This window comes from Meriones unguiculatus, chromosome X, assembly GCF_030254825.1.
Source record: "Meriones unguiculatus strain TT.TT164.6M chromosome X, Bangor_MerUng_6.1, whole genome shotgun sequence".
In the NCBI taxonomy this organism is placed as follows: domain Eukaryota; kingdom Metazoa; phylum Chordata; class Mammalia; order Rodentia; family Muridae; genus Meriones; species Meriones unguiculatus.
Window position 1 is genome coordinate 72,086,152 of NC_083369.1, and position 27,820 is coordinate 72,113,971.

A 27,820-nucleotide genomic window follows, 5' to 3' on the forward strand; every position below is an offset into this window, starting at 1 on the left:
AGTGGTGGCAGGCAGATATCTGGAAGTTCGAGGCCTACTAAATAATGAGATCCAGGACAGCCAGGGAGGGGTAGAGAGATCCTGTCTCAAAAGTCAAAAAGAGGAGGAGGGGAGGGGAGAAGAAAAACAACAACAAAACCCCATAACCTTAGCACCACAAAAACCTAAAACCAAAGTGTATATTCAGGTTGTGTGAGTGTGTGTGTGTGTGTGTGTGTGTGTGTACATACATACACATATATGGAACATGAATAGAAATTTGTATTCAGACATAGGTACTTCAATATGTTATTATATATGTCCAATCTCCAGTTGGGACATATATAATTTTTTATGATCAACATGATAAAGCTCATCTATTATATTTTATATTATTATTTTTTATTATGTGTGTACCTGCTTGGGTTTATGTGTAACACATGTGTACAGGTACCTGTAGAGGCCAAAAGAAGGCATAAGATCCCCTGAACCTGGAGTTAGAGGAAGTTGTGAGCTGTTCAGTGTGGGTGCTAGGAACCAAACCTAGGTCCTCTGCAAGAGCAATAAGTGCTCTCAACCCCTGAGCCTTCTCTTCAGCCCCAAATCTACTGCATTTTTTTTTAGGTTGCATGAAAGATATTTTATAATAAGCTTTAACACTTGGGAAGATTTACAAACTGTCATTTTAGACAGGATTTTGTATGCATCATGCTTGTCTACAACTTGCTATACAGTCCATGATGGGCTTGAACTCCTGATTCTTTTGTCTGCATGCTCCAGTGCTGGAAATATAAGCTTTTCCATGTTCCATTTATGTGGTGCTGGGGATTGAACCGATGGCCCTGTGCATGCTACTTATAGGAACCACATCTCCGAACTTCGTAGACTCTTTAAAAGTAAATCAATGTTTTTTGTTTGTTTGTTTGTTTCAGCAAAATGATCAACCTTTCAGTTCCTGATACAATTGATGAGAGAGCAATCAACAAGAAGAAACTTACACCCTTCATAATTCAGGTGTGCAGTGCTCTCTATGCCCTTTTCCATGACACTGTGATTTGAAATAGAGGCCATAGCTTCTGCATTCTGTTGGCTGTACTTTAATTTTCAGAGCAGTTCTGAATGGGGAATGATTATTGACATTATATAAAATGATCTGAGTCTCAGAAAGACTTGAGGAGCTTGCTGGAAGTTCACAGGGGCACTGAAGTGCTAGTTCTTATTGAACTCAAAGCCCTATTTACATTCCTTTCATTACGCATTGTATGAAGATATTACCAAAATAAGGAAAATCATTTAAGCTCTTAGTTGGTGTACTTAAGGGGTGGATTGTTTCTGTTTTCTGCTGATGGAGTAGTAGATTAAACAGCAAAATCCTCTCAAGCAGACATGTTCTTTGAGATGTACACGTCGGTCATTTTAAGAACTTGGATATATGCCATATGCTGCTGGACTCAAATTTAGTCAATTTTAGAAAAATGACATGGTTCACATGAATATATTTGCTTTGGTTACTTGACGTTTTATTTTAGAATCAGCATGATTCAGAAGCAACCAAATAAAAATAAAAGCCCACTTCCTGTAAAATTCTGCAAATGAATATGAATGAGGCTGAAATTTGTTGTTGCTTTTTAATGCTGAGATCTGCAGTTTGTTTTCTGTGAGTGTGGGTGGGTAAAATTAATAGCTTGTATTAATTTCTTCACTTAGTGCTATTATCAGTGAAGGCAGGAGTGACCTGGGTATGGAAGAAAGGAAAAATCTGTATAATTTGGCTGTCTTGTAGGAAAACTTGAACTTGGCACTGAACTCGGCTTCTGCCATTGGGTGTCATGTTGTGAACATTGGTGCTGAAGATCTGAGGGCCGGGAAACCTCATCTGGTTTTGGGACTGCTGTGGCAGATTATTAAGATTGGCTTGTTTGCCGACATTGAATTAAGCAGGAATGAAGGTAACACTTGTTTTTTTGAAAGATGTATATTGGTCATTTTTTTTATTCTTTCTCTTCATGAAGATTGTCATGCTTGCATTTAACTGAGCTGAGCAGATTATAACTAGAATGAACATGGAGCTATTCAGAAAAACAGCCCACACATCTCTGTTCTTTAGCCTTAAATGTTTGCATGACAGTTCACATTTGATTTTACTGTAAAGACACAAAAACAGAAAGGTTGACATTGGGTGCCTTCCTCAGTCTCTCTCCACCTTAAACGTGTGTGTGTTTATGTGCATGTTTATGTGCATGATCATGTGGGTGCTTACAAGTATATATGAATATCATATAGAGGCTAGAGATCAACATTGTGTGCCCCCTTGTACCACTTTCTATCTTAGTTTTTGAGACAAGGTCTTTCATTGAACCTCCAGCTTATAACTTTGGCAATACTGGCTACCTAGTGAGCCCCAAGGATCCATCTGGCTCTACCTCCCCAACACTGGGATTACAGATGCACATCACTACACCCAGCTTTTTATATGAGTACTAGGGTTCCAAGCACTGGTCTTCCTATTTACATAGCAAGCAATTTACCAACAACTTCCTCTTTCTGGCTGCATGCTTGCTCATTTATTTGTTTGTTTGTTTAGTGTTTTTCAAGACAGGGTTCCTTGCTATAGCCTTGGCTGTCCTGGACTCGATTTACAGACCAGGCTGGCCTCAGACTCAGAGTGATCCACCTGCCTCAGTCTCCCTGAGTGCTGGGATTACAGGCATGCCCGGTGTCTAGGCTTAATTTTGAGACAAGGTCTATCACTGAATCTGGAGCTCACCAATTTAGCTACATTGCCTGTCAGCAAGTCCCAGAGATGTGCCCACATCCCACCTCATCCCTGATTTCACTTCTGCAGCTCAAAGGGTACAGACTTGTGCCAACACACCTGACTTTTTCACCTGAAAACTAGTGATTGAACTCAGTCCTTGTGGTTTCAAAGCAAGCCCCTTGCTAACCGAGCTATGTCCTAGGCACAGAGTCTGATTATCTCAAAAGTAGAAGTCGTTCTTAGTAGATTTTACATCTCTGTTACTGAACAAAGACGACTGAGTGAAACTAGGTATGATGCTGGAGTTTCATGCCTGCAATCCCAGCATTTGAGAGGTTGAGGCTGGCATGGGCTTATTTCACAGTAAAACATTCAGAGAGAGGAAGAACATGCACGAATTTGGTATGACCACTATCATATCACATATTGATTGATGCACTTATGTCTACAAGCACTGGCGGCTTTACTTCGAGATGGTGAGACTCTGGAGGAGCTTATGAAATTGTCTCCAGAAGAGCTTCTACTGAGATGGGCCAACTTTCATCTGGAAAACTCAGGCTGGCAAAAGATCAACAACTTCAGTGCTGACATCAAGGTAACAGTGCAAAAAACTAGAACATTTGGGCAGATATAATGGCTTGGGAGATTTTATCCCATCTTAACAGAGGGGGGAAATTATAGGATATCATCAACCTTTCTTGCCTCTCATGTTTTGAGACAAGCTTGTGCTCTGTAGCACAGGCTATACTAGACATCACTATTTTGAGGCTAGACAAGGCTAGCCTCAAAAATCACTGTGATTCTGTTTCTACCTCTTGAGCACTGGCATACAGACACATGTCACCATACCTGAATCATTATTTTTCCTTATTTTTTTGTTGTTTGCTTTCTTTTTTTGTTTTCAAAACAGGCTCTCCTGTTTCCTGGTCTCAAGTCTGCTATGTAGTTAAGGATGATGTGAGTTGCCATACTCAGTTTTGTGGAGTGTTCAGGATTAAAACCAGGGTTTCATGTATGCTAGGCAAGCAGTCTACCACCTGAGTCCATTTTTTTTTTTCATTTATGATTTGACTTTGTAGCCCAAGTTGGCTTACAGCTCACTGTGTCAACCAGGCTGGCCTCAAATCTGCAAGGTTCTTGCCCCTGCCTGAGGAATACATACAGGCTTGTGCCAAAGTGCCAAGTCAGTGGAATTTTTTTAAAGCCTATTTTGAATATTTTTTATCAAGGTACCCACTCCCCTCAGGCCAGGTTTCTTTGTGTAGCCTTGGCTGTCCTGGACTCTCTTTGTAGACCAGGCTGGCCTTGTACTCACATAGAGCCAACTGCCTCCACCTCCCCAAGTGCTGGGATTGCAGGCATGCACCACAATATTTTTGAAAAGCAAAGAATTCTTGCATTTGTTGATAGCGTGAAGCCTTAACCTCAGTCCCCATCACCATGGGAAAAAGGAGAAAATGAGCTTATTTTGTTAAGTGTTTTTCTATCCTAAAAGGCTAAATGTTATTTTACCAATTATATGTGTTTCTCATTTAAGACTTTCTGTCATTTCAACTTTTAATTAAATAAAAATTAACAAAGCAGGTGTTATTTTCATAGGTTGATATTTATCATGCTTTGTAATGCTGTAATGTGTATTCTCTTTCCCTATGCTTCCTGGATTTCTGCTCTTCTATTTCATGCTTGTTTTTTCTGTCCAGCTTATTGACTTCAGTAATTCGGTGAAGGTAAAGAAACACTTATTAGATTTATTGTGTTGGTGGCACCAATAAATTATAAAGTCATAACAAAATTAAGTTCAAGAGAGATGTAAGATCAGACAGATGTACTTTTCTTGGGAAAGATCTCTCAAATAAGAACAGGGAGAATGCCATAAATTCTCACAAAAGCTGATCTAAGTGTTCTTGCAAGATGAAACAATAAAATGCAGTTACTCTTTGTAAATGTGATCACACTGGTATTTCCAATTCTTTTGTAGGATTCCAAAGCCTATTTCCATCTGCTCAATCAAATTGCACCTAAAGGACAGAAGGAAGGTGAACCCAGGATAGATATTAACATGTCAGGTTTCAATGTAAGTACTGCTGTCCTTTCAAATTCTACAGTCTGATAACATTATGGTTTGTTTTTTCTTCTTCTTTATTTTTTTTTTATTGAGACAAGGTCTTGCTATGTAGCTCTAGAACTTACCTTGTAAAACAGGCTGGTGTCACAATCACAGAGATCCACCTGCTTCTGCTTTCTGGGTGCTAGGACAAAAGGTCCCTGCTGCCACACTCAAATAATTTGTATATAAATTCTATCAAAATCTCCATGTAACTTCACCTAGTGGTGTTGACATTTTAAGGGTTTTGTGGAGGTTTGGGGTCTTTTTAATTTTGTTTTATTTTTTTAAGGATGTGGTGCTTGTGATTGACAGGAGAGAAAGTATCCTGATTTATTTTGATAAATAAATAAATCAGTGAGTTCCATAATTACAGTGGCACTGGTTTTTATGAGTCACATCAACCACTCAAAGCTAGTATGGAGAAATATGTACTCCGGCTTATTTGCCATGTGTAGTGACAAAGGGCCAGTCTGTGCATTATTGGAGCTATCTGGGATAGCTTGTCCTCTCTTGAGCTATAATTACAGACATGCTCAGAGGTGTGTCTCCTAGTTTGTTCTAAATCAAGACAAGCTGACCATCAAGGTGAACCTGCAAATCCTTCCTGTTTGATTATTTTCTAGTACATCCCTTTGTGCCTTCCCCCAAAATCCATCCAGGATTCTCCTACTGGCTCTAGAATTTAGTCAAACTGCTTAGCATTTAAATTCCTACAAAATATTATCTATTTCTTTTATTCTGCTCCACAAATCTCTTTCCACCCTCATGTTAGCATTTGAGACTTTTCCAAATGCTCCCCCCTCCCCACATATACCCTTTTTGCTTTGGTTTGGTTTTTTCAAGACAGGGTCTTTCTGTGTAGCTGTCTTGGACTTAATTTGTAGACCAGGCTGGCCTCTGCCTCACAGAGTGCTAGCACACAACCACCGAGTCTAGGCATCCCTTTTAGCTCTCAGCCCATGGTTTCATGTTTTTTTTCAACTATGTTTCTAAAAGTAAAATAATAATAATAACAATAATAGTAATAATAAGGATCTGGAGAGATGGTTCAGCTGTTAAGAGTGCTTGCTGCTCTTGCAGAGACTAGAGTACTGTTCCCAAGTACCCACTCTAGGTAGCTCACAACAACCTGAAACTCCAGATTGAGGGGATCCAAATGCCCTATTCTCAGGCATAGAAGGGTTGGAGAAATTTAAGGAAAAAAATTAAAGTTTTTTTTTCTAAAATTATCCATAATTAAAATTAAATCTTTAAAGGAGTATAGTTAAAAAGATGAGTTACACCTTTTTTCCCTCTGCATTTTGCCATGAGGAATAATCCCAATGGAGTGCTTTATTCAATCTGTAGACGTGTTCTGGCGCCATCTCGGGGAATTTAAAGGTACTACGTATCCTACATATCTTGAATTTCATGTTTTTGTATTAAAAATGATTTTATAATAGGTACCATGTGTTAGCTGAAGGAAACTACAGTCTTTCACCCAGCCTATGATTGTAAGGGCAAATTATATTTATTTTAGGATGGTCTTTAAAAGATGTCTTCTTTTACTTCAACAGGAAACAGATGACTTGAAGAGAGCTGAAAGTATGCTTCAACAAGCAGATAAATTAGGTTGCAGACAGTTTGTTACCCCAGCTGATGTTGTCAGTGGAAACCCCAAACTGAACTTGGCCTTTGTAGCTAACCTATTTAATAAATACCCAGCACTAACTAAACCTGAAAACCAGGACATTGACTGGACTCTACTGGAAGGTAACTTAAAAATTTTCTAATTCTAATATGCAGCCTGTAGCATTAAAACACAGAGGTCACAATGATATAACTCCAACCCAGTAAGTTGTTTTTGCAAGAATCTGCTAAAACCAGATGCAGTGGTGAGTGAGAACTAGAAGTTTCTGGTTGGAGATGGTGATAGAAACAAAATGTGCAAATATAATAATCTAGTTAAGGAATATGGCTTGGTGCACTCTTGCTTAGCATAGCCAACATCAAAAAGAAAGAAGAAAAGAAAATCCAGATTTGTCTGTCGTTAAACCAATTGGTAAACAAATGTATTGCTTCAATGTTTAGTGCTATATCTTGGGTGGGGGGGGTTGTTTGAATTTTTTAAGGCTATTTCGAGAAGAGTTTCATGTTTTGTTTGAGGTTGTTTTTTGTTGTTGTTTCTTTTTTAACTTAGTCGTCTACTCTGAGAGAAGTGTTTCATGTGTCTCCGGTTATCCTCAAACTCACTATATAGTAAAGAATGACCTTACTTTCTAACCCTCTTGCCTCCAAGTGCTGGGATTCTAGGCAGCATGTGCAGTTTTAAGGGTGCTAGGAAGTGAACTCAGGACTTCATGTGCTCTAGGAAGCACTCTACAATTTGAGTTCCATTCTCCAGAGCCTTGAATGTAGTTGTGAGATAGTGTCTCACCCTGTAGCTGAAGCTGGTATAAAACAAACTGTGTAGCCCAAGCCTGGCCTCAAACTCCTGGAAATCATCTTTCTTCAACTTCAAAAGGACTGCAAATATAGATACTAGCCACTATATATAACTAGATCACAAAAAGTTACAAATTTAATCTCTAAGTTTCTGTAATTACATTTCATCTATCCATAGTCAGAGTGACATATTAGCATGTGGTAATTATTAGCTCAGAATACAGTATATAAAATAAATGAATAAATAAATGAATACATGCATTGGTGCTGAATATACAAGACATTTAATGAATGAGTACATTTTGTGGATTTTTTTACTAGGAGAAACTCGTGAAGAAAGAACCTTTCGTAACTGGATGAACTCCCTTGGTGTTAATCCCCATGTAAACCATCTCTATGCGTAAGCTACCCTATTGCTTTTATGAAGTTATGAATAGTATGAGAAAATGTAGCATAAATAATGACAGCTCTAGAATTATTCTTCATGTTTACTTGTAGCAAATATTCATATTTTAAACATTAGTGATTTCCATCATCAAGCCCAAATTCTTTCTTTGCCTGATTTTTGGTGTTAAGAGATAGAATATGTAAATGTCTTAATGGTTCCTTAGGGAACAGGTACTTTAAGTCTCTTAAACAGTACAGGAATACTTGTAGCAGACTACCCATGATTCCCTAAGGCCTTTGGCTTCCTGGCTGGACTGTTTTTTGCTGACATGTAATGATTTATATCCTAAGTATGTTTCCTACCTCGACCATTTTCCTATCATCTGTCATTTACTACATACTAACTGTAGTATTAGTTTTAATCATTGCATTGCATTTATATATATGCCAAAATCATATTGTTTATCCACATAGTTGTTTATTATACATCTTTCTGACTCTCATGTAGGGCCTTCATACTGTGTTTCCGAACTTTATAACAGTTTTTTTTTTTTTTTTTTTTTTTTTTTTTGCTTACAACAAATGCACAACCTAACATCATCATCTTCATTTTGATTTTTCAAGACAGGGTTTCTCGGTTTAATCCTGGTTGTCCTGAAACAACTCACTTTGTAGTTGAGGCTGTCTTCGAACTCACAGAGATCTGCTTACCTCTGCCTCCTGAGTGCTTGGATTAAAGACATGTGCCATCACTGCCTGGCCCTTACTATTTTTTAAAGACAGAACAGGAACTCACTATGTAGCCCTGCCTGGCCTGGAACTGGCTTTATAGACTAGCATGACTTATCAGTTACAGAGATTGCCCTGCCTTCACTTCACAAGCCTGGGATCAAAGGTGTATGCCACTTTACCCAGCTATGCTCAATACTTTTAAGTAACTGAATGGTCTAGGCTCTATTTTCAGCACAGACTGATTTAGAAACATATGAAGCATGGGTATTGTGACTTTTTAGATCCTTTTTGATTTGTGCCCCTACTTATGATCACTAATGAAGTTATGTTTCAAATTGTTAGTGACCTGCAGGATGCCCTGGTAATCTTACAGTTATATGAGCGAATTAAAGTTCCTGTGGACTGGAGTAAAGTTAACAAGCCTCCATACCCAAAGTTGGGGGCCAACATGAAAAAGGTAGAGAATCTTGAACTTTGATTTCTGTCTTGTTCTAAACCCTCTAGATCTGGGCTGGAGAGATGGCTCAGTGGCTAAGAGCATTGGCTGCTCTTCCAGACCACCAAGGTTCAATTCCCAGCACCCACATGGTGTCTCACAACTGTCTGTAACTCTAGTTCCAGGAGATCTGACACCTTCACACAAACATACCTGCAGGCAAAACACAAATGCACATGAAATAAAATTTTTTTAAAAATAATAAATAAATAAACCTTCTAGACTTTAAGTTGCTTCTGGCGGACAGGAACTTGATCTTGGTTTTGAGCAAATACTTAACATTACACAACACACACACACATACACACCATGGAGGGAGATCGTGTAGACTGAACAAATGACAATATTTAACCATTAATTTACTTTTGTACATTTACAGTTAGAAAACTGCAACTATGCAGTTGAATTAGGGAAACATCCAGCTAAATTCTCCCTGGTTGGCATTGGAGGACAAGACCTGAATGATGGGAACCCAACCTTGACCTTGGCTATAATCTGGCAGCTGATGAGAAGGTATAGTACACAATATTGGCCATTGCAGCTTCACAGTAATATGTGTCCATGAATTTACCTTTTCTATAGTTTCACTGCTTTTAATTAATCATGTAGTTCAAAGAGTATGCTTCCAAGCTCATTGTACTTAGACTCTGAAATGAATTTACTCTGTTTTGGCTGGGAGTTGTAGAATTGTAGGTATTAACAACCTTTCACAGAAGTCTGACCTGTAGACTTAAACCTGATGCAGTGTCACTGAATAAGATTAGTAGATGGGGGCTGGAAAGATGGCTCAGAGTTAAGTACACTGGCTGTTAGACCAAATTCCAGAGTTCAATTCCCAGCAACTACATGGTAGCTCATGACCATCTATAGTGAGATCGAGTCCCCTCTTCTGGTGCACAAGCACACATGCAAGCAGAATGCTATACAAAGAATAAATAAATAAATCTTTTTTTAAAAGATTAGTAGATGGTCTAACGTAGCTCACTGACTGAAACTTTCAGATGGGTTGCAGCTCTAGCTTCATCATCCACGATATTCTTAGCATTATGGAGGCAATCTCAGCCCCCCAAAATAAATAACTAAAAGTGGTCAGAAGCCAGAACAGTGGCTCATACTTAAAATCTCAACACCTAGAAATCTGAGGAAAACAAATTACAAAAGTTAGCAGAAGAAATATGAATGTCTATCTGTAACCATTTAGAAATGAAAATTAGGGTTAGCAGGATAGCTCAATGGTTAAAGGCTCCTATACCCTGCTTGACAACTGAGTTCTGTTCAAGGAACCCATGTAGTGAAGGAACAGAACCATTTCCTGAAGATTGTTCTTTGATTTCCATAGGTATGCCATGACATACATGTGTCCACCTATACACAAATAACTATAATATTAATATATTTTTAAGAAACTGAAGATCCCTTTATTTTGATATGTTTTTAATGACTAAGAATTTCACACAATGAACTCCAATAACATTCAATCCCACTTCAGCCCTTTCAACTCCTCACTTCTGTTCCTCAGTTTAATGCTTTTTGTTATAACACATTGGGTCCAGTTAGTGATTCCCATATGTGCATAGTGTGGCATCCATTTAGAACATGGGAACATATTCAAAGCCATACTCCATGATTAAACTGAATTCCGTCACCCAGTAGCATCAACTGCTAACAGAAGGAGTGAGTCCTCATAGGTTTTTTTTTTTTTTTTTTTCTCCATCCATGCTGGAATGTTGTATCTTGATCTTGTTTGTGTTCTGTTTAGGCAACCAAAGCCACTGTGAATTCACAAGTGGAAGAGCCCTGTCATGTCTAGAGAATGCTGTTTTTCAGCACTCCTTTCTGAGCTCTGGTCCTTACACTCTTTCCACCCCCAGAAAAATGAACACCTCTTAATAATAACACAAAAGCATTCATTATGCCTAGGTACCAGCGAAAGCACAGGGTATCTCCTAGTTAACACCACTACTAGAGTAGTACAAGTGTACTTGCACATGTAAGCTGTGTGTGTGTTTCTATGTGTGTCTACAGGTGCACACATGACATAGTTCACAGGTAGACAGGCTGGCAAGCTGGATTCTCCTATCTCCAATCTTAATGTAAGAATGCTGGGACTGCGGATACACATGACCACATCTACCTTTTTATGTGGGTTTTGGGTTTGAACTCATGTATCTGGGCTGTAATGATAGTATTTTTACCCAGTCAGCCATCTCCATAGTCAATATACTCTTTGAGAGAGAGAGAGAGAGACAGAGAGAGAGAGAGAGAGAGAGAGAGAGAGAGAGAATGTGTGTGTGTGTGTGTTAGGGTTTCAATTGCTGGGATGAAGCACCATGACCAAAAAGCAAGTTGGGGATGTAAGGATTTATTTTGCTTGCACTTCCACATTGCTGCTCATAACCAAAGGAAATCAAGACAGGAACTCCAATAGGGCAGGAACTTAGAGGCAGGAGCTGATGCAGAGGTCATGGAATGGTGCTGCTCAATGGCTTGTTCCTCGTGGCTTGATTAGCCTGCTTTCTTGTAGAACCCAGGACCACCAGCCCAAAGATGACACCATCCACAATGGGCTGGGCCTTCTATCATTCACTAATTAAGAAACTTTGTTACAGCTGGATCTCACCTCCTTTGAGATCTGTCCATTCTCCTGAGATAAAGATAGAGCCTTTCACAGGGACTTGGGCTTAGCTATTTGGCTAGGGTCACTTGGACAATGCATCCCAGGAATCTGCTGTCTCCACCTGCCCAGAATTATAAATGCGTTCCAGCATGGCCAGTATGTTTTTGTATAAGTGTTGACAATTGAACTCATATCTTCATGTTTGTCTTTGTAACAAACATGTAAGCACTTTACAAGTTGAGCTATTTCCCAGCTCCTTGATATATGCATATACATACATACATACACAACACATACATACATAAACACACATAAATATACATAAAATATGACTCTGCACAAAGTTAATTTTTACTGTGTGTGTATAATATATATGTGTGTGTGTATATATATATATACTAATTTTGTGTAAATATATAATTTTTATGTCTATGTATGAAGAGTATGTGTGTGAGTGATTATAAGAAGGCCTATACAACAGTCTTGGATGGAAGTCAGAGTATAATTTTTAGGAATCATTTTTCACCCTCCACAATCCAGGAATCAAATTCAGTTTGTCAGGCACATACATCAAGCTGTTTTAACCACTGAGCCATCTTGCTGGCCCTCATGAAGTCTTTATGATAAAAAGATACATAAGGCTTTTTTCTGATGTTTGCATTTTTCTTTGTAGACTAGATTGTGACTTTCTTCTGCTAATTCTCTTAGATATACCCTTAATGTTCTGGAAGATCTTGGAGATGGTCAGAAAGCGAATGATGACATCATTGTAAACTGGGTCAACCGAACATTGAGTGAAGCTGGAAAGTCAACTTCCATTCAGGGCTTTAAGGCCAGTATACTGATTATTATGGAAGATGTTTGCTATATGGTATCAGTTACTTTAAGGACAACCCTGGGTTAATTTGTAAGAATTATTTTTGAACTAATGACAAATTTTTCCATTTCTTGGTCAGGCTTGTATAAAGAAGCACATGTTAAATTGTAAATATTGAAATGCTTAGGTTTGTTCCTTTTTTCATAATAGGACAAGACGATCAGCTCCAGTTTGGCAGTTGTGGATTTAATTGATGCCATCCAACCAGGCTGCATTAATTATGACCTTGTTAAGAGCGGGAATCTAACAGAAGATGACAAGCACAATAATGCCAAGTAAGGGGAACATAGTAGTGTCATACAAAGAACACTGGTGTTACAGCCAGGCAGATCCACTCTAATCCCACTTCTCCCACTAGATAGTGGGGACATCTGGAGAAAATCTCTGCTTTTGTTTGTGTGTTGATTTATTTGTTTGGGGTTGTTTGTGTCTTTGTTTGGGGTTGTTTCTTTGTTGTTTTGTTTTTTGAGACAGGATTTCTTTTTATAGCCTTGATTGTCTAGGACTTACTTTGTAGATCACGTTGAACTCGAACTCACAAAGATCTACCTGTCTCTGTCTCCTGAGTCCTGGGACCAAAGGTGTGTGCCACCACCACCAAGCAATCACTTTCTTTCTTTCTTTCTTTCTTTCTTTCTTTCTTTCTTTCTTTCTTTCTTTCTTTCTTTCTTTCTTTCGGCTTTAACTTTACTTTTAATGGCTTTATTGAAATCTAGCTCACAGACAACAGTTCACTCATTAATGTATAAAATCTAATGGTTTTGACCATGTTCACAGTGCTATATGACCATCACCACAATCAGTTTAAAACACTGTGATAATATAAAACAGAACCTTCCTGAACATCAAAAGTCACTGCCCACTACTTTCGAGCACACAGCAAACCCAGCTTCTAGCTCCATTTGCCCATCATTAAACGCTATTTTATCTTGCTACTATTTCACATAAATTATATAACCCTTTCACCAACATCTTCCCCTCACAACCCTCCATGTAACTATCCAAGCTTCTGTCCTTTGGTGAGAATAACTTTATAGAGCACACAGAAGACAATGAAATACCGTGCAGCCTCTAATAAGAACCAAATCCTATCATTTGCAACAGCATGGGTGAATAGGGAGATGATGTTAAATTCCAGACACATAAATACAAATATGGCATGATATATTATCTGTTAGGAGAATCCTCCTTTTTTAGTTTTTCTAGACAAGGTTCTCTGTATAGCCCTGGCTGTCCTAGAACTCCCTCTGTATACCAGGGTGGCCTCAACCTCACAGAGATCCACCTGCCTCTGCCTCCCTAGTGATGGGAAAGCTGTGCACCAGAAACATCTTTTTAAACCTATATTGTTATTTTATGTGTGTTTGGCGGGGTGTTGCCTATACCACTTGTGTGTCTGGTAGCTACATAGGCTAGAAGAGTGAGTCAGATCCCCTGAAACTGGAGTTACAGATTGTTGTGAGCTACATTGATAGGTACATGGAATTGAACCAATGTCCTCTGGAAAATCAGCCAGTGAGTCATCTTTCCAGTCCTTGAGGAAAATATCTTTAAATCACAAGGTAATCACAAAAACAAAGCAAAACAAAACAAAAAAACGAAGATGCTTTTTACCTTAGAAAGTTCAAAGATTTATAGATGTTTTAAAAGCATCCAGTATCTCATTACACTGCTCAGAGAATTTCATAATTGATTGTGCAGTCAGTAGGGCTAATTATATACACACATAATTTCTTTGTTTTTCAGGGATGTTGTTTGCTTTTTCTTTTTCTTCAAAAATTTATTAATTTTATTTTATGTGTATGAGTGCTCTGTCTGCATATACACCTGCATGCCAGAAGAGGGCGTCAGATCCCAGTATAGATGGTTGTGAGCCACCATGCGGTTGCTGGGAATTGAACTCAGGTCCTCTTGGAAGAGCAGACAGTGCTCTTAACTACTGAGCCATCTTTGTTTGCTTTTTCAAGATAGGGTTTCTCTGTGTAGCCTTGGCTGTCCTGGAACTCACTTTGTAGACCAAACGTGCCTTGAACTCACAGAAATTCACTTGCCTCTGCCTTCTTAAATGCTGGGCTCACAGGTATGTGCCACCACCACCCAGCCCACAATTTTCTTTTTATATAAATTCAATACTTCAGGCTTTCATTTCCATTTCACATTTGGAAGAAATGAGTAAATAAAATTCAAAAATAATAGATTGTAAAAATTTAGAATAACTCGGGGCTGGAGAAATATGGGCTTAGCAGTTAAAAGTACTTGTTGTTCCTACAGACGACCTGGGTTCAATTCCCAGAATCTACATGGTGACTCACAACCATCTGTAACTCCACTTCCAGGAGAGCTAATGCCCTCTTCTGACCTCGTCAGTCATCAGAAACACATGTGGTACAGACACATACATGCAAGCAAAACATTCATACACACAAAATAAAGTAAACCTCAAGTTTTTATTTAGTATAACTTAAGAATCAACCCAAAACAAAAATAAAACAAAATGTGAAATTATACATTTGTACTTTCTGTTTTTTGAGACAAAGTCTCACTGTGTAGTTCTGGCTGCTTTCCAAGTTACAAGGATCCTCTCTGCCTCTGCCTCTGCCTCTCTGCCTCTCTGCCTCTCTGCCTCTGCCTCTCTGCCTCTGCCTCTGCCTCTGCCCCTGCCCCCTGCCCCTGCCTCTGCCCCTGCCTCTGCCTCTGCCTCTGCCTCTCTGCCTCTGCCTCTCTGCCTCTGCCTCTGCCCCTGCCTCTGCCCCTGCCCCTGCCCCTGCCCCTGCCCCTGCCCCTGCCCCTGCCCCTGCCCCTGCCTCTGCCTCTGCCTCTGCCCCTGCCTCTGCCTCTCTGCCTCTGCCTCTCTGCCTCTGCCTCTGCCTCTGCCTCTGCCTCTCCTGCCTCTGCCTCTCTGCCTCTGCCTCTCTGCCTCTCTGCCTTTGCCTCTCTGCCTCTGTCTCTGCCTCTCTGCCACTCTGCCTCTCTCTCTGCCTCTGCCTCTCTGCCTCTCTGCCTTTGCCTCTCTGCCTCTGTCTCTGCCTCTCTGCCACTCTGCCTCTCTCTCTGCCTCTTCTTCCTCTCTCCCCTCTGCCTCTCTGCCTCTGCCTCTTCTTCCTCTCTGCCTCTTCCTCTCTGCCCCTGCCCCTGCCTCTGAAAAATTTGCATTCCAGCCAAAGATTATACAAGAGGAAACAGATGTTTAAAATGTTGTCCTTGGGGCTCAGTGGTTAAGAGCTCTGCCTGTTTTTCCAAAGAGTCTAAGCTCAGGTTTCAGCACCCACAGGGCTGCTTACAAGTGTCCATAACTCCAGTTTCAGGGGATCAACCACTACATACAGACAAAACACCAAAGTGCATAAAATAATAATAAATGACTCACCCCCTTTTTTAAAGTTACTCTTTAAAGTGCAAAGCTACTATTGACAAACAAAAAACTCATCTTGATTTTTCTTTTCTCAAAAACTAGGTATGCAGTTTCAATGGCCAGAAGAATCGGAGCCAGAGTATATGCTCTCCCTGAAGACCTTGTGGAAGTAAAACCGAAGATGGTCATGACTGTGTTTGCATGTTTGATGGGCAGGGGTATGAAAAGAGTTTAAAATAACCAAGTCAGATGTTCCCAGGGGAAGTTCTCATGGCTTAAGGAATTCTTGGTCATGTGAAGGACTTTTAGTTTTGATTAACAAGACTAGCTCATCATGACAGCCTTCGGGAAAGAGTTTTAGGAACAAGCAACTCCTCTTTCCCCTAGAGTTGGATCTTTTCAGCACACTTGAACATGCTCACAGCCAACCATTTGCTCTCTCCTCCTAGAATGCTGCCCTTGACATTTCCCATTGATATGTATTATCTATGTATCTTTTCCCTCTTGGGGTGTCCATCTCTGGAGACTAGCTTAGATGGGTAAATAGGACTATTATTATCTCATCATTTTGCTCTTCAAGTTCTACCAGTTCTTACTGGAGAACTGTGCTCTGATACTATGTGGAGATGAGTGTCTTTTGCTTACTTTGTAGTGCTGAAAATCTGCTGGAGTAACTGGCTGTGCAGATTGTACTAGAAGCTTTTCTCATTCTTTTATTTTTAAAATCAGCGTCTTTTTACAGTATTCTTTCTACATGATTATTTTTTGTACATTTAAGAATATTTTGATTACATTCCATAAGCCTGGTGATTTGGTACTTTTTTAAAGGGGTCTTAAAGTAGGTTAAAAAAATGCATAAACTATATGTGGAGGAAAGTGGATCCTAAGGTTGCATTTCCTCCTCACACCCAGGCTCAAATGAAATGAAATATTTCATCTTCAGTAAGTCAGTCTGATACATACTTTGTTTTGAAACCTTTATCACAAAACTCTCTTTTTATCTAAAATGCTGTTGAATAAGACACTTTTGAAGAGAGAGTGAGATCAGAATTTAGATGGGATTTGGTAAGCAATATATCCAAGTGTACAATAGATTTTTAAATTTTACACCTATAACAAGATGTGGTCACAGAAAATGGAAAGTACGTATGTCAGACTTGATGTACTATTGCTTTGTCAAGCTCTTTGCTATAGTTCTCAAGATCATTGTGTTAATCTAACTCTAAAAAGTGATGTAATCTGTTAGCAACATAGTAGTCCAAATAAAGGCATTTGCATAATAAATCTCTCATCTTTTTTCCTACCTTCCCTCCCTCTTCTCTTCCTATGCCCTCCACTGATAGGGGAGGACCTTCTCCCCCCCCCCCCATCCGATTTATTTTATTTAAAAGATATCTCTCTGTGTGTGTTGCCATATGTGGGGATGCCTGTGCCCAACAAAGTGAGCATTGGTTTCCCTGGATCTGGAGTTGCAATCTGCTTCATAAGGATGCTGGGCATCAAACTTGAAAAGAGCAGCAAGCATGCTTAATGGTGGGGCCATGTCTCCAGATCATTGTTTTGTTTTTGAGATAGATCTCCCTGTGTAGCTCAGGGTGGCCTTGAACTTGAGTGTTTTCACTTTTTTTTTTTTTTAACAAAATCTCAATCATTCAGTTTTACCAATAAAGATTCGGGAGCCAGGTGCTGGGATAAAGACCATTTAGCTTAGAGAGGCAAAGAAAGCACCCAGCTGACCGTCCTTCTCAGCTGACTTCCCAAAAGATGTCTCCTTTTCCCCAAGCCATCACAAAAAGCCTCAAACTGTATTCCCTACCTTATGTTTACTATGCTTCTCTCTATCTTTCCTCCTGACTTTGTTTTACTATCTATGCTTTTTCCTATGTCCCCTTCTTGTCAAGTGGTTGCTTTCTCTGCCTCTTGATCTATAACTGGTTTTATTTAATTCAAGCAGAAACTTCTTGGATTAAATGTGTGTGTTAGGGCTTAGCCACACCACAACCAGAAACAGTAAGCAAGACAGTCTCGGGTTCACAGTGGGATCAAATACCCAGCAACACACTTCAGCTTCCCTAGTGCTGGTTTTGCAAGCATGCTTCACCAAATTGCCTTGAGTCTCCTCTTGGTGCTTCTTCCCCATACTGATATACCAATGTTGACCTGCATTTTCTCCTTTTTCTGTTATATTCTATAAAATAATTTGTATTAAATTTGAGCTTTGAGGGCTGATTTAGAGGTGTGGGACTAAGAAGAGTACAAACAAATTTTAAGTCTAATGGTTTCCTCTAATTTACCAGATTTCCTTGGATGAGTGTTTGTAGCTCAGTGGGAGAGAACATAACGTTCAAAAATGCTGGGTTCAATCCCCATTCCCCTAAAAAATATTTTATCCACTGTATTCTTTTCTCTTTCTGTTCAGTTTTAATCTTTTCAATTTTCTCTAATGTACAAATCCTGAAATGAGAGAATCTGACTGGTCAGAGTTGAGAAATGATTAAGGCAAGCTTTTTTATCCTCTTTACAGTTGTCACTGAGTCTGGACAACTGAGAGGTGGTAAGATGGGCCATCCTGAGCATTGCAGGTTGGTATAGGGGCATCAGGTAGCCTCTTGTCTACTAGATGCCAAGGCCATACTCCTGGTTGTATCTACCAAAATTATCTCCATCCATAGCCTATTGTTTCCTAGTATACAACATTATCCCTAGCTAAGAAGCACAGAGGGTTAAGGTTCCCTTTTAAGGTTTTGCGTGATTAATAACATGAAGTACAGCCCTTTTAGAAACTAGTTACATGACTAGTTTGATAAGCACGGTGACACACACCTGTTGGTACAATACTTGGGAGACTGGGGCAAAAGAAGGATGACATTTCTAAGACAGTCCCAGCAACATAGTGAAATTATGTCTCAGAAAGAAAGAAAGAAAGAAAGAAAGAAAGAAAGAAAGAAAGAAAGAAAGAAAGAAAGAAAGAGAGAGAGAGAGAGAGAAAGAAAGAAAGAGAGAAAAAAGGAAAGGAAAAGAAAAGTAAGAAGTTAGGGGGCTGGAAAGGTAGATCAGTGGTTAAGAGCATTTCCATAGTTCTGGAGTTCAATTTTCTGCAACCACATGGTGGCTCACAATCATCTGTAATGGGACCTGGTGCCCTCTTCTGTGTGTGTGTGTGTGTGTGTGTGTGTGTGTGTGTGTGTGTGTGTGTCTGTGAAGACAGATTACTCATACATAAAATTAAATAAAATAATTTTTAAAAAGAAAACTTTGTTTATGCATACTATCTAAAAGGTTAGCACAATTACTAAAGAAAAATTATGTAAGAAAATTTGATAAATCTTTAGGGATAATAAGGATTTCATTTTTTTTTCAAGACAGGGTTTTTTTGGGTACCCCTGGCTATCCTGGAACTCACTCTGTAGACCAGGCTGGCCTCAGACTCACAGAGCTCTGTCTGCCTGTGCCTCCCAAGTGCTTATATTAGAGGCATGCGTCCCCAAGGTTTTTAAAGGGGTGTGAAGAGATTGATAGCTCAGTCAATACCTCAATGAGCATCTGACTTAGAATCAAGTAAGGGCAATGTGAGGTGTGATGGCCTGTGCTTTCGTTCCCCGTGCTGAAAAGGTAGAGATGGATGGGTCCCTAGGACTGGCTGGGCAATTCAATTTAGCTTAATCTGTGAGTTCTCAGCCAAAGAGAGAGAAGGTAGTCAGCATCTGAGGAACACCAGCCAAAATGGACCCCTGGTTTTCATATGTACATGCAAACACATGCATCTGTACACATATACACACATATATGTAAAACTGGATGACTAAAGGAAAAAGCTTAGTACCAGATGATGCAAAAGTACAGAAGCAACACAGTTGATAGAGTGCTTGCCTAGCATGCAAGGAATTCTGGATTCTATCTCTTGCTCCTTATAAATTGAGCATGGTGGCATATACCTGCAACACTAGCACTTAGGAGATGGAGGATCAGTTATCCTCAGCAATATAGCAACTTTGAGAGCAGGATGCATTTTCTCTCTCTCTCTCTCTCTCTCTCTCTCTCTCTCTCTCAGTTAGTTCCTGGTTTTTATGTAAACCTGCAGGCTCTCAAAAGAGGAAGATTGCAAATTTGAGATGACTCTGGGATAAATAGCAAGTTTAAGGCCAGATTGAGCAACTCCCATCTCAAAAGAAGAAGAACAGCAGGAGATATAGCTCAATTAGTAGAGTACTTGCCTAGAATGCCTTAAGGTCTGGTTTCCATCTCAGTAACACATAACTGCATGTTGGCTCAAGTTTATAATTTCATCACTGGAAGAGAAAGACGAGGGTCAGAAGTTTAAGATAAGGCTGAAGAGATGGCTCAGTCTGTAAAGCCCTTGTAACACTAACATGAGCGTGAGGACCTGACTTCAGTTCTCAGTACAAACATAGAAATGTTTGCAAAGTGATACATGTCTATAATGCTAGTACTGGGGAAGCAGAGTCAGTTGAACACCTGGAACTCACTAGTTAGGAATCCTAACAGAATGAGTGAAGGTCAGTGAGACACCCTGCCTCAAAAACTAAAGGAAAACATCTGGTGTGGAACTCTGCCCTCTACAAATTCACACAAACATATGCACACACCTACAGAAACACATAGATACAACACAAACGCACACACACACACACACACACACACACACACACACACATACACACATCAATCAATGAATGTAACAAAGTTCAAGCCAGGCATGCTAGTGCATATCTTTTATCCCAGCACTTGAGAGGCAGAGTTCAAGGTCAGCGTAGTCTATATAGACTGAGTTCTAGGACAGTCGGGGCTATTCAGAGAAACCCTGTCTCGAAAAAGTAAATAACAACAACAAAAAGTTTTGTTGGCAGCTGTTAGCAAAATCTGTTAGCAAATTAGGGGTCAACCTGGGATACACGGGACCCTATCTCAGAAAAGAAAATAGAGGAAGCTTGAGTGAAGGTAAAATGGCAAGTGGAACCAGAAACATGTTATTACATATATGAAATTGCCAAAGAATAAATTAATTTGAAAAACAAGTAAATAGAAAAAATATATTAAACAGGAATAACAGCCAGGTGTGGTGTCACGTAACTGTATTCTCAGCCTGGGGGAGTAAATAGAGAGGACCAAGAGTTTAAGGTTTTTGTTCACTGCACCAGCATGCACTACATGAACTTCTGCCTCAAGGAAAACAAAAAACCTAAATAGAATGGTGCTGGCTAGTTTTATGCCAATTTCACACAACTTAGAGTCATTTGGGAAGAAAGAACTTCACTTGAGGAAATAGCCACACCAGATTGGTACAATTCTTGTGGTACATTTTCTCAATTGGTGATTGATAGGGTTGGGCCCAGCCCATTGTGGGCTGTGTCACCCTTGGGCAGGGTGACCTGAGTGCTATAAGAAAGTCAACTGAGCAAGCCAGGAGGAGCAAGACAGACAACAACACTCTTCTTTAGCTTCTGAATTAGTTCCTGCATCCAAGTTTCTGCCCTGACTTCCTTCGGTGATGAAGTGTGACCTGAGAATTATAAGCTGAAATAAACCTCTTCCTCTCCGAAGTGCTTTTGATCTTGTTGTTTATCACAGCAATATAAACATAACGAAGACAAGATAAAATTTTTCAATTTATTCCTGACCCCACACATACAACCTTACTCTTACTACACACTGGAAGAAGATGCCTCTTATAGTCAATAAACACTTGCTAAAACATCATTATCACATGAGGGCATGCTTTACTTTAGAGAGTAGGTTTGTTTGTTTTTTGCTTTACTTTTTGCTCTTTCAGAGATGGAAACCAGAGCTTCAGGCATAGTGGGTCAAAGCTTTACCATTGAGTTCCATCCTCAGCCCATATTCTTAATGATGTACAGTCTACGGGTGTAGACAAACACATAATGCCATGCATCCAATATTGTCACCTTAGGCAGAATAGTTTCACTGTTGTAAAAGTCCTCTCTACTTTGTGCATTACCTCCCACTGTTGCCTGGCAGCTGCTTCAATGATTTTGTCTTTTTGCAAATTTTCATATTTACAGTCATACAGAATGTGGCAGCCTCCAGAGTGGATTCTCTCACCTGGTTGGATGCATCTGAAGAAAAAAACTAAATTTTTTAGTTTGGGGATCTTTTATTTATTATTATTTGTTGTTTTGTTGGGATAGGGTCACACTAATGACACAATGGACACGTTTTAAATATACAGAAAACTGAGGAGGGGCTGTGTTAATTCCAAAGAATCAAGGAGAAAGACCACAGATCCAAATCATCATGGTGGAATTAATTAAAGCAAGCAATTAATTAAACTAAGCTTTTTTATTTTTTACCACCGTGTACACAGGCTGCTTCCCTCAGGATTCAAGAGGTCAACAATATACAGGGTGAAGAGAAGGTTTTTATAGTTCAGGAGTAGAGGCTTTCAAAAAAATGGGGGATTTGGTGAACAAATGGTGGGGCTTATTTAAGCATAACAAATTGGTCATACAACTGGGCATGGAAGTGCACCTTTAATCCCAGCACTCGGGGAGGCAGAGGTAGGCTGCTCCTCAGTGTGAGTTCTAGGCCAGCCTAGTCTACAAAATGAGTCCCAGGACAGCCAAGGCTACACAGAGAAACATTGTCTCAAAAAAAAAAAAAAAAGGGAAAACAAAAACAAGTTGGTCATAACAACCTCCTAAAAACAAAGACGTGGTTGCAAGGTGGTTGTAAGGTACACATATACACATATAACAATAAGTGGTTATAATAGCTTTTTCAAACAAAGGCATGGTTGCCATCCCTAAAACAGGCATTAGGGAAACATTTGTAGTGTTAGAGGTGGGCCATGGCCCAATCCTTGAGAAACAGGTTTCATTGTAAATAGAAATAAACCTAGTTTGTCTTTACTATAACATGGCTGTCAAGCCTAAGATGGAGGCAGGCTAGGTCATAGCAGGAGAGATGGCTCAGCAGTTTAAAGCTTTTGCCACTCTTATAGAGGAACAAAGTTCCTTTACTGGCACACAAGTGGCAGCTCATAAAGGCCTGAACCATCAGTCCCATCAGAGGGGCATGATACCCTCTTCTGGCTTCTGTGGGAACTGCATGCCTGTGGTGCACTTAGATACAACAGGCATAACATTCAAACAAATGAAATAGTAATGGGAAGAGGGAGTGCCTCTAACATGATCTGATTGGTCTGGTCTTTGATCACCTCCCCCTGAGGAGGGAGCAGCCTTACCAGGCCACGGTAGAGGACAGTGCAGCCACTTTTGATGAGAACTGGTGGACTAGGATCAGAAAAGAGAGGAGAACCTCCCCTATCAGTGGACTTGGGGAGTGGCATGCATGCAGAAAGGGGAGGGAGGGTGGGATTGGGAGGGGAGGAGGGAGGGGCTTGTGGGAGGATGCAAAGTGAATAAAGTGTAATTAATAAAAAATTTGAAAAAAATACTTGCAAAAGAAAAAAAATACAGAAAACTTAAATAATTGCACAACACATATATTATGTGCATGAATGTTTTACCCACATGCATGTCTGCATATGGTGTATGTGCCTGGTGACAACAGTGACTAAAAAACAGATGTCAGGTCCCCTAAGACTAGAGTTACACACAGTTGTGAGTCACATTGTGGATGCTTAAAACAGAGTCTCCATCCTCAGGATGAGCAGCCAGAGCTCTTAACCACTGAGCCTTCTCTCCAGACCCCCCAAACCCCTGTAACACACACATACATACAAACACATTATTTATCTAGACAAAGTTTCGTGTATCCCAAGCTGACCTCTAAATTACTGGGACTCCTTTGAACTTCTGAACTTCTCTGCCTGTACCCTGTAAGTAGTAGAATTATAAGTTTGTTTACTTGCCACTGGGGATCCAACCCAAGGCTCTGTGACCATGTGCTGTACCAACTTCACTACAGTCTCATCCCTCAGCATTCCCTCAGCCCCCCAACCCCAACGTGTTTGAGTGTTTTGTCTACATATATCTGTGTACTTGAGACATACAGAGGCCAAAAACAGGAGCTACACATGATTGTGGGACACTTCATGATTGCTGAGAACTGAACCCTGATCCTCTGGAAGAGCAGTCACTGCTCTTAATTGCTGAGCCATTTCTCTAGCTCTCCTAAGTATTCTTTTATACCAAGGAGAGAGCAATGGGATTTATACCACAGGAACCCCACACTCGTGGCTAACTTTGCCAACAACCATTTAGATTTATGTCAGTCCAGGAAACCTGCAGAGTAAAGGCTTTTGACTTTTGTCTGTTTTTCTTCCAACATAATATTTGTATTCATTAATTGGGAGTGCACCCCTATCACATTCGTTTCCTATTTTACCCAGGTCACTTTCTTATCCTTGTGCCCTCTCCCCTGCAAAAAGTCCAATTTGTGTTGCCCATATACTCACTAGAACATGGTCAAACTTCAAGTGGCCAGTCTCTTAAAGATAACTGTGTCCTCCCCCTTCCACACCCCCAACCCTTCTCCAGAACTCATCAATTGTGAAGAACTACACTTCAGCATCTTTATCACAATATTTTTTTAGTTTCTTCAATTTTATTACCTGTTTAAGTTACTAGTTAATATATCAGAAGAGAAATTTCTGCATGACTGACATACAGCAGCCACTTTACATTAGAAGATATATATGCATATTTAGAAACACATTTTCTTCTTCATGTTAGTGTAAAATATTCCATAGTGGATTTCATATTTCTGAAAAATTAAAAAAATAAAATTAAAATCCTATACAATATGTAAGTCTCCTCTATATGATAGATTATAAAATGCTTGATTCTGGAAATAAAATAAAATACAAATGTAAATGAAAGCTTATTAGTTTCTACTGAAAGTTACCAAAGTAATGTAGGGCTGGGATTACAGGCAAGTGCCACTAAAAATTAAAAAAATTTTATTTTTTAAATCCTTTTGGAATGAACTAACCTTCCACCAACCCGAAGACTTAGAATGTCATTAAATAAAAACGGAGCCTATAAACCAGGTGTGGTGGGGCACGCCTTTAATCCCAGCATTCCGGAGTCATAGGCAGTTGGAACTCTGTGAGCTATGTAGTGTTAATCCCAAATATGGGAGGAGAAAAATTTTTTTTGTTTTTGTTTTTGTTTTCTGTTTTGTTTTGTATTTTTTTTTTTAATTCCTGTACACAGGCTGCCTCTCCTTAAGGCAGGGTTCAGGAGGTCATCACTGGACTTGAAGAAGACAAAGATTTTATAGCACAAGGTTAGGCATTTTCCAAATGGGGGATTTGGTGAGCAACATAGGTGGGGTTACAGGAGCAAAACACAAACATAACAAGTTAGCTATAATTATCTCCTGAAACAAAGACTGGATTGCTGTTATGAGATATAATGCAGTGAAAAGGTATCCTTGGTGTGCCCAGGCCAAGGAAAATTATGCCCTGCAACAGATCTGGTGTAAAGAGGGTTTATTGGAGAAAGAGAGGAGTGAGTACTTGGGGAAGGAAGGTGTAGAGGCTGAGGAGTAGACACACAGACAGGCAGACAGATGGTAAACAGAGCCATATGGGCAGAGAGGAAGGGAATGGGGCACAAAGAACACAGAAGGAGAGCTGGAGTGATGGGCAAATCCTTTTAGACATAGCACACACCTGGCACACCTGGCAGCTGCAGCAGGTGATGATGTAACCATTACTCAGTCCCTGAGAGAAGGCTAGTGGAATTGCCTGTATGATAACAATTACAAGGTGTTTGTAAGAAGGTAGTTATAATAACAAGTAGTCATAACAACCTTTTAAAACAAGGGCATGATCTGGGCATGGTGGCTTATGCCTTTAATCCCAGCACTCAGGAAAGCGGGGCAGGCAGATAGCAGTGAGTTAGAGGCCACACTGGTCTACAAAGGGAGTCCAGGACAGCCAACAATCACAGAGAAAACCCTGTCTTAAAAGCAAAACAAAAAACAAACAAACAAAACAAAAGGCATGGTTGTCATTTCCTGGAACAGGTATTAGGTTAAAGGAGGGGCATAACCCAATCTTTGAGAAACAGAGGTTTAATCATAAACAGGAATGAACCTATTTCATCTTTATTATAAGATGGCTTTTAAGCCTCAGATGGAGGCAGGCTAGTTTATCAGCAGTCCAGGCTACCCTCAAACTCACTATGTAGCTAAGGATAAGCTTTAATTTCTGATCTTCCTATCTCTACCTCCCATGCACTATCATGCTTTATTTATGCTGTGCTGGGAATCCAACCCATACTTTCCTGTATACTTGATAAGCACTCTACCAAATGATCTATCTTCCCAGCAGAAGCTGTTTCTGCATTGACAGAGGAACATCAGGCTTGAACATTGTTCTCATTTATAACTTCTAGTCTGCTATACACAAACACAGCTCCCCTCAGTAACTATCTCTAACATGAGAATGTTATCTAGATTCCTCTTTGAATCAGGCAGTCAACCTATTAGAGCAGAAAGAGTATTCATCCTGCTCAAATTAAATGCTAAGCAATATATTAGTTCTTTAAATGGCATATTGAAATAATAAGGAAATGTAAAGATGCAGGGACTAATGTAAAGATGTGTTGTGTCTAAGCAAAAATCCCAGCAGGTCTGTGATGGCTCACACCTTCAATCCCAGCATTCAGAAGGCAGAGGCAAGGGGATCCCTGTGAGTTCGAGGCTAGCCTGGTCTACAGAGTGATTCCAGGACAGCCAGGGCTATGCACAGAGAAACACAATCTCAAAAGGGGAGGGGGTGAGAAAACAATAAATCCCAAATGTTTGATTTTACCAAGACTCAGTTGCCCAGTGCTAGGGTGAAAGCCTGCAAGCTCAGAGAGGGAGGGAAAACATTCAGCTGTACTTCCTACTTAGCCAGTGTCCCAGAAGGAAAAAAATCCCTTTCTCCATGCTGTCTCAAAAAACCCTTCAAACTAAATGTCCTTCCATTCTATTTCTTGTGTATCTCTCTATCCATCCTCTGGACTTTCTCTCACTCTCTATGTTATTTTTCTTTTGTTCACACCCTGTCAACTGGTTGCTTGCTCCACCCTTTGACCTATGGTGGGCTTTATTTAATCCTGCTTACAGAAAGCTCTTGGATTAAAGTTATGTGCTAGGACTGAGCCATATCACAAAAGAAACACTTTTTTTCCAGTACAAAATCTAGAGGTTCACAGTGTGATTAAATATCTTGCAACACTGAGGTATAAATTAAACATGACAGTTCTCAGTACAGTTACACAGAATAAGATGTAAAATTTTAATGGTATATAGATATATATGCTATCAATAATTATAAAAAATAAACAGAATCATTTGTAGACCAGCATGGATGAGATACTTGCATTAAACTTAATAACTTAGCCTGGTGGGACAAACTTATAACTCGATCTATGCTGCAGGTAGAAACAGGAGAATAGAATGTTCAAACCCAGCTTGGGCAACTTAGCCATACTCTGAGTCAAAGTGGTTTTTTTTTTTTTTTTTTTTTTTTTAAGAGTGAAGGATGTAGTTCAGAATTAAAATTCTTGTTCAGTCCCAAATAATACACACAAACATGGATAGGTAGATTGACATATGGATAGATAGATGATGATGATGACAGATAGATACATAGATACACAGATAGATGCAAGATACATATATACATAGACAGATGTATAGATACATAGATAGAAAAATAGGTAGATACATAGATAGACAGATAGATAGCTCATAGATAGATAGATAGATAGATAGATAGATAGATGATAGACTGTTAATCAAGCCCAAGTGTGATGACGCACACCTTTACTCCCAACACTAGGGAGAGACCAGAGGCAGGTGGATCTCTGAGTTTGAAGCCAGCCTGGTCTTCAAAGGAAGTTCCAGTGCTATAGAGAAAAGCTGTGAGGGGAAGATTTCTAATCATTTTTTTTTCTGTTGAATATGAAATATCAAATATTTAATGTGAACATCAAGAGGGGCTGGAGAGGTGGCTCAGCGCGTAAGACCACTTGTTGGACAAGCATGATGACCTGAGTTCAATCTCAGTAGGCAAATAAAAGGCCAGGTATGGCCACATGCCTCTATGCTTTTCAAGTAGAAACTGTTAGTATTTAGGCAGCCTGCTTCT

The 27,820-nt window shown here is 39.7% G+C and overlaps 1 protein-coding gene across 3 annotated transcripts in view; it reads left to right on the forward strand.

Annotated features, from left to right (window-relative positions):
- Positions 1-17,013, forward strand: part of Pls3 (plastin 3) — a 101,964-nt gene extending 84,951 nt beyond the window's left edge. For 2 of the 3 annotated variants that reach the window (XM_060375656.1, XM_060375657.1), the window contains exons 6-17: positions 912-993; positions 1,763-1,928; positions 3,190-3,332; positions 4,438-4,464; positions 4,716-4,811; positions 6,401-6,596; positions 7,590-7,668; positions 8,730-8,844; positions 9,263-9,396; positions 12,209-12,332; positions 12,528-12,652; positions 15,832-17,013. In XM_060375656.1, the coding sequence (XP_060231639.1) occupies positions 912-993; positions 1,763-1,928; positions 3,190-3,332; positions 4,438-4,464; positions 4,716-4,811; positions 6,401-6,596; positions 7,590-7,668; positions 8,730-8,844; positions 9,263-9,396; positions 12,209-12,332; positions 12,528-12,652; positions 15,832-15,964 (1,420 nt within the window). In that variant the 3' untranslated portion in view covers positions 15,965-17,013. The remainder of the gene's footprint in view (positions 1-911; positions 994-1,762; positions 1,929-3,189; positions 3,333-4,437; positions 4,465-4,715; positions 4,812-6,400; positions 6,597-7,589; positions 7,669-8,729; positions 8,845-9,262; positions 9,397-12,208; positions 12,333-12,527; positions 12,653-15,831) is intronic. The other variant, XM_060375658.1, reaches the window with a different exon arrangement.
- Positions 17,014-27,820: the final 10,807 nt, after the last annotated feature.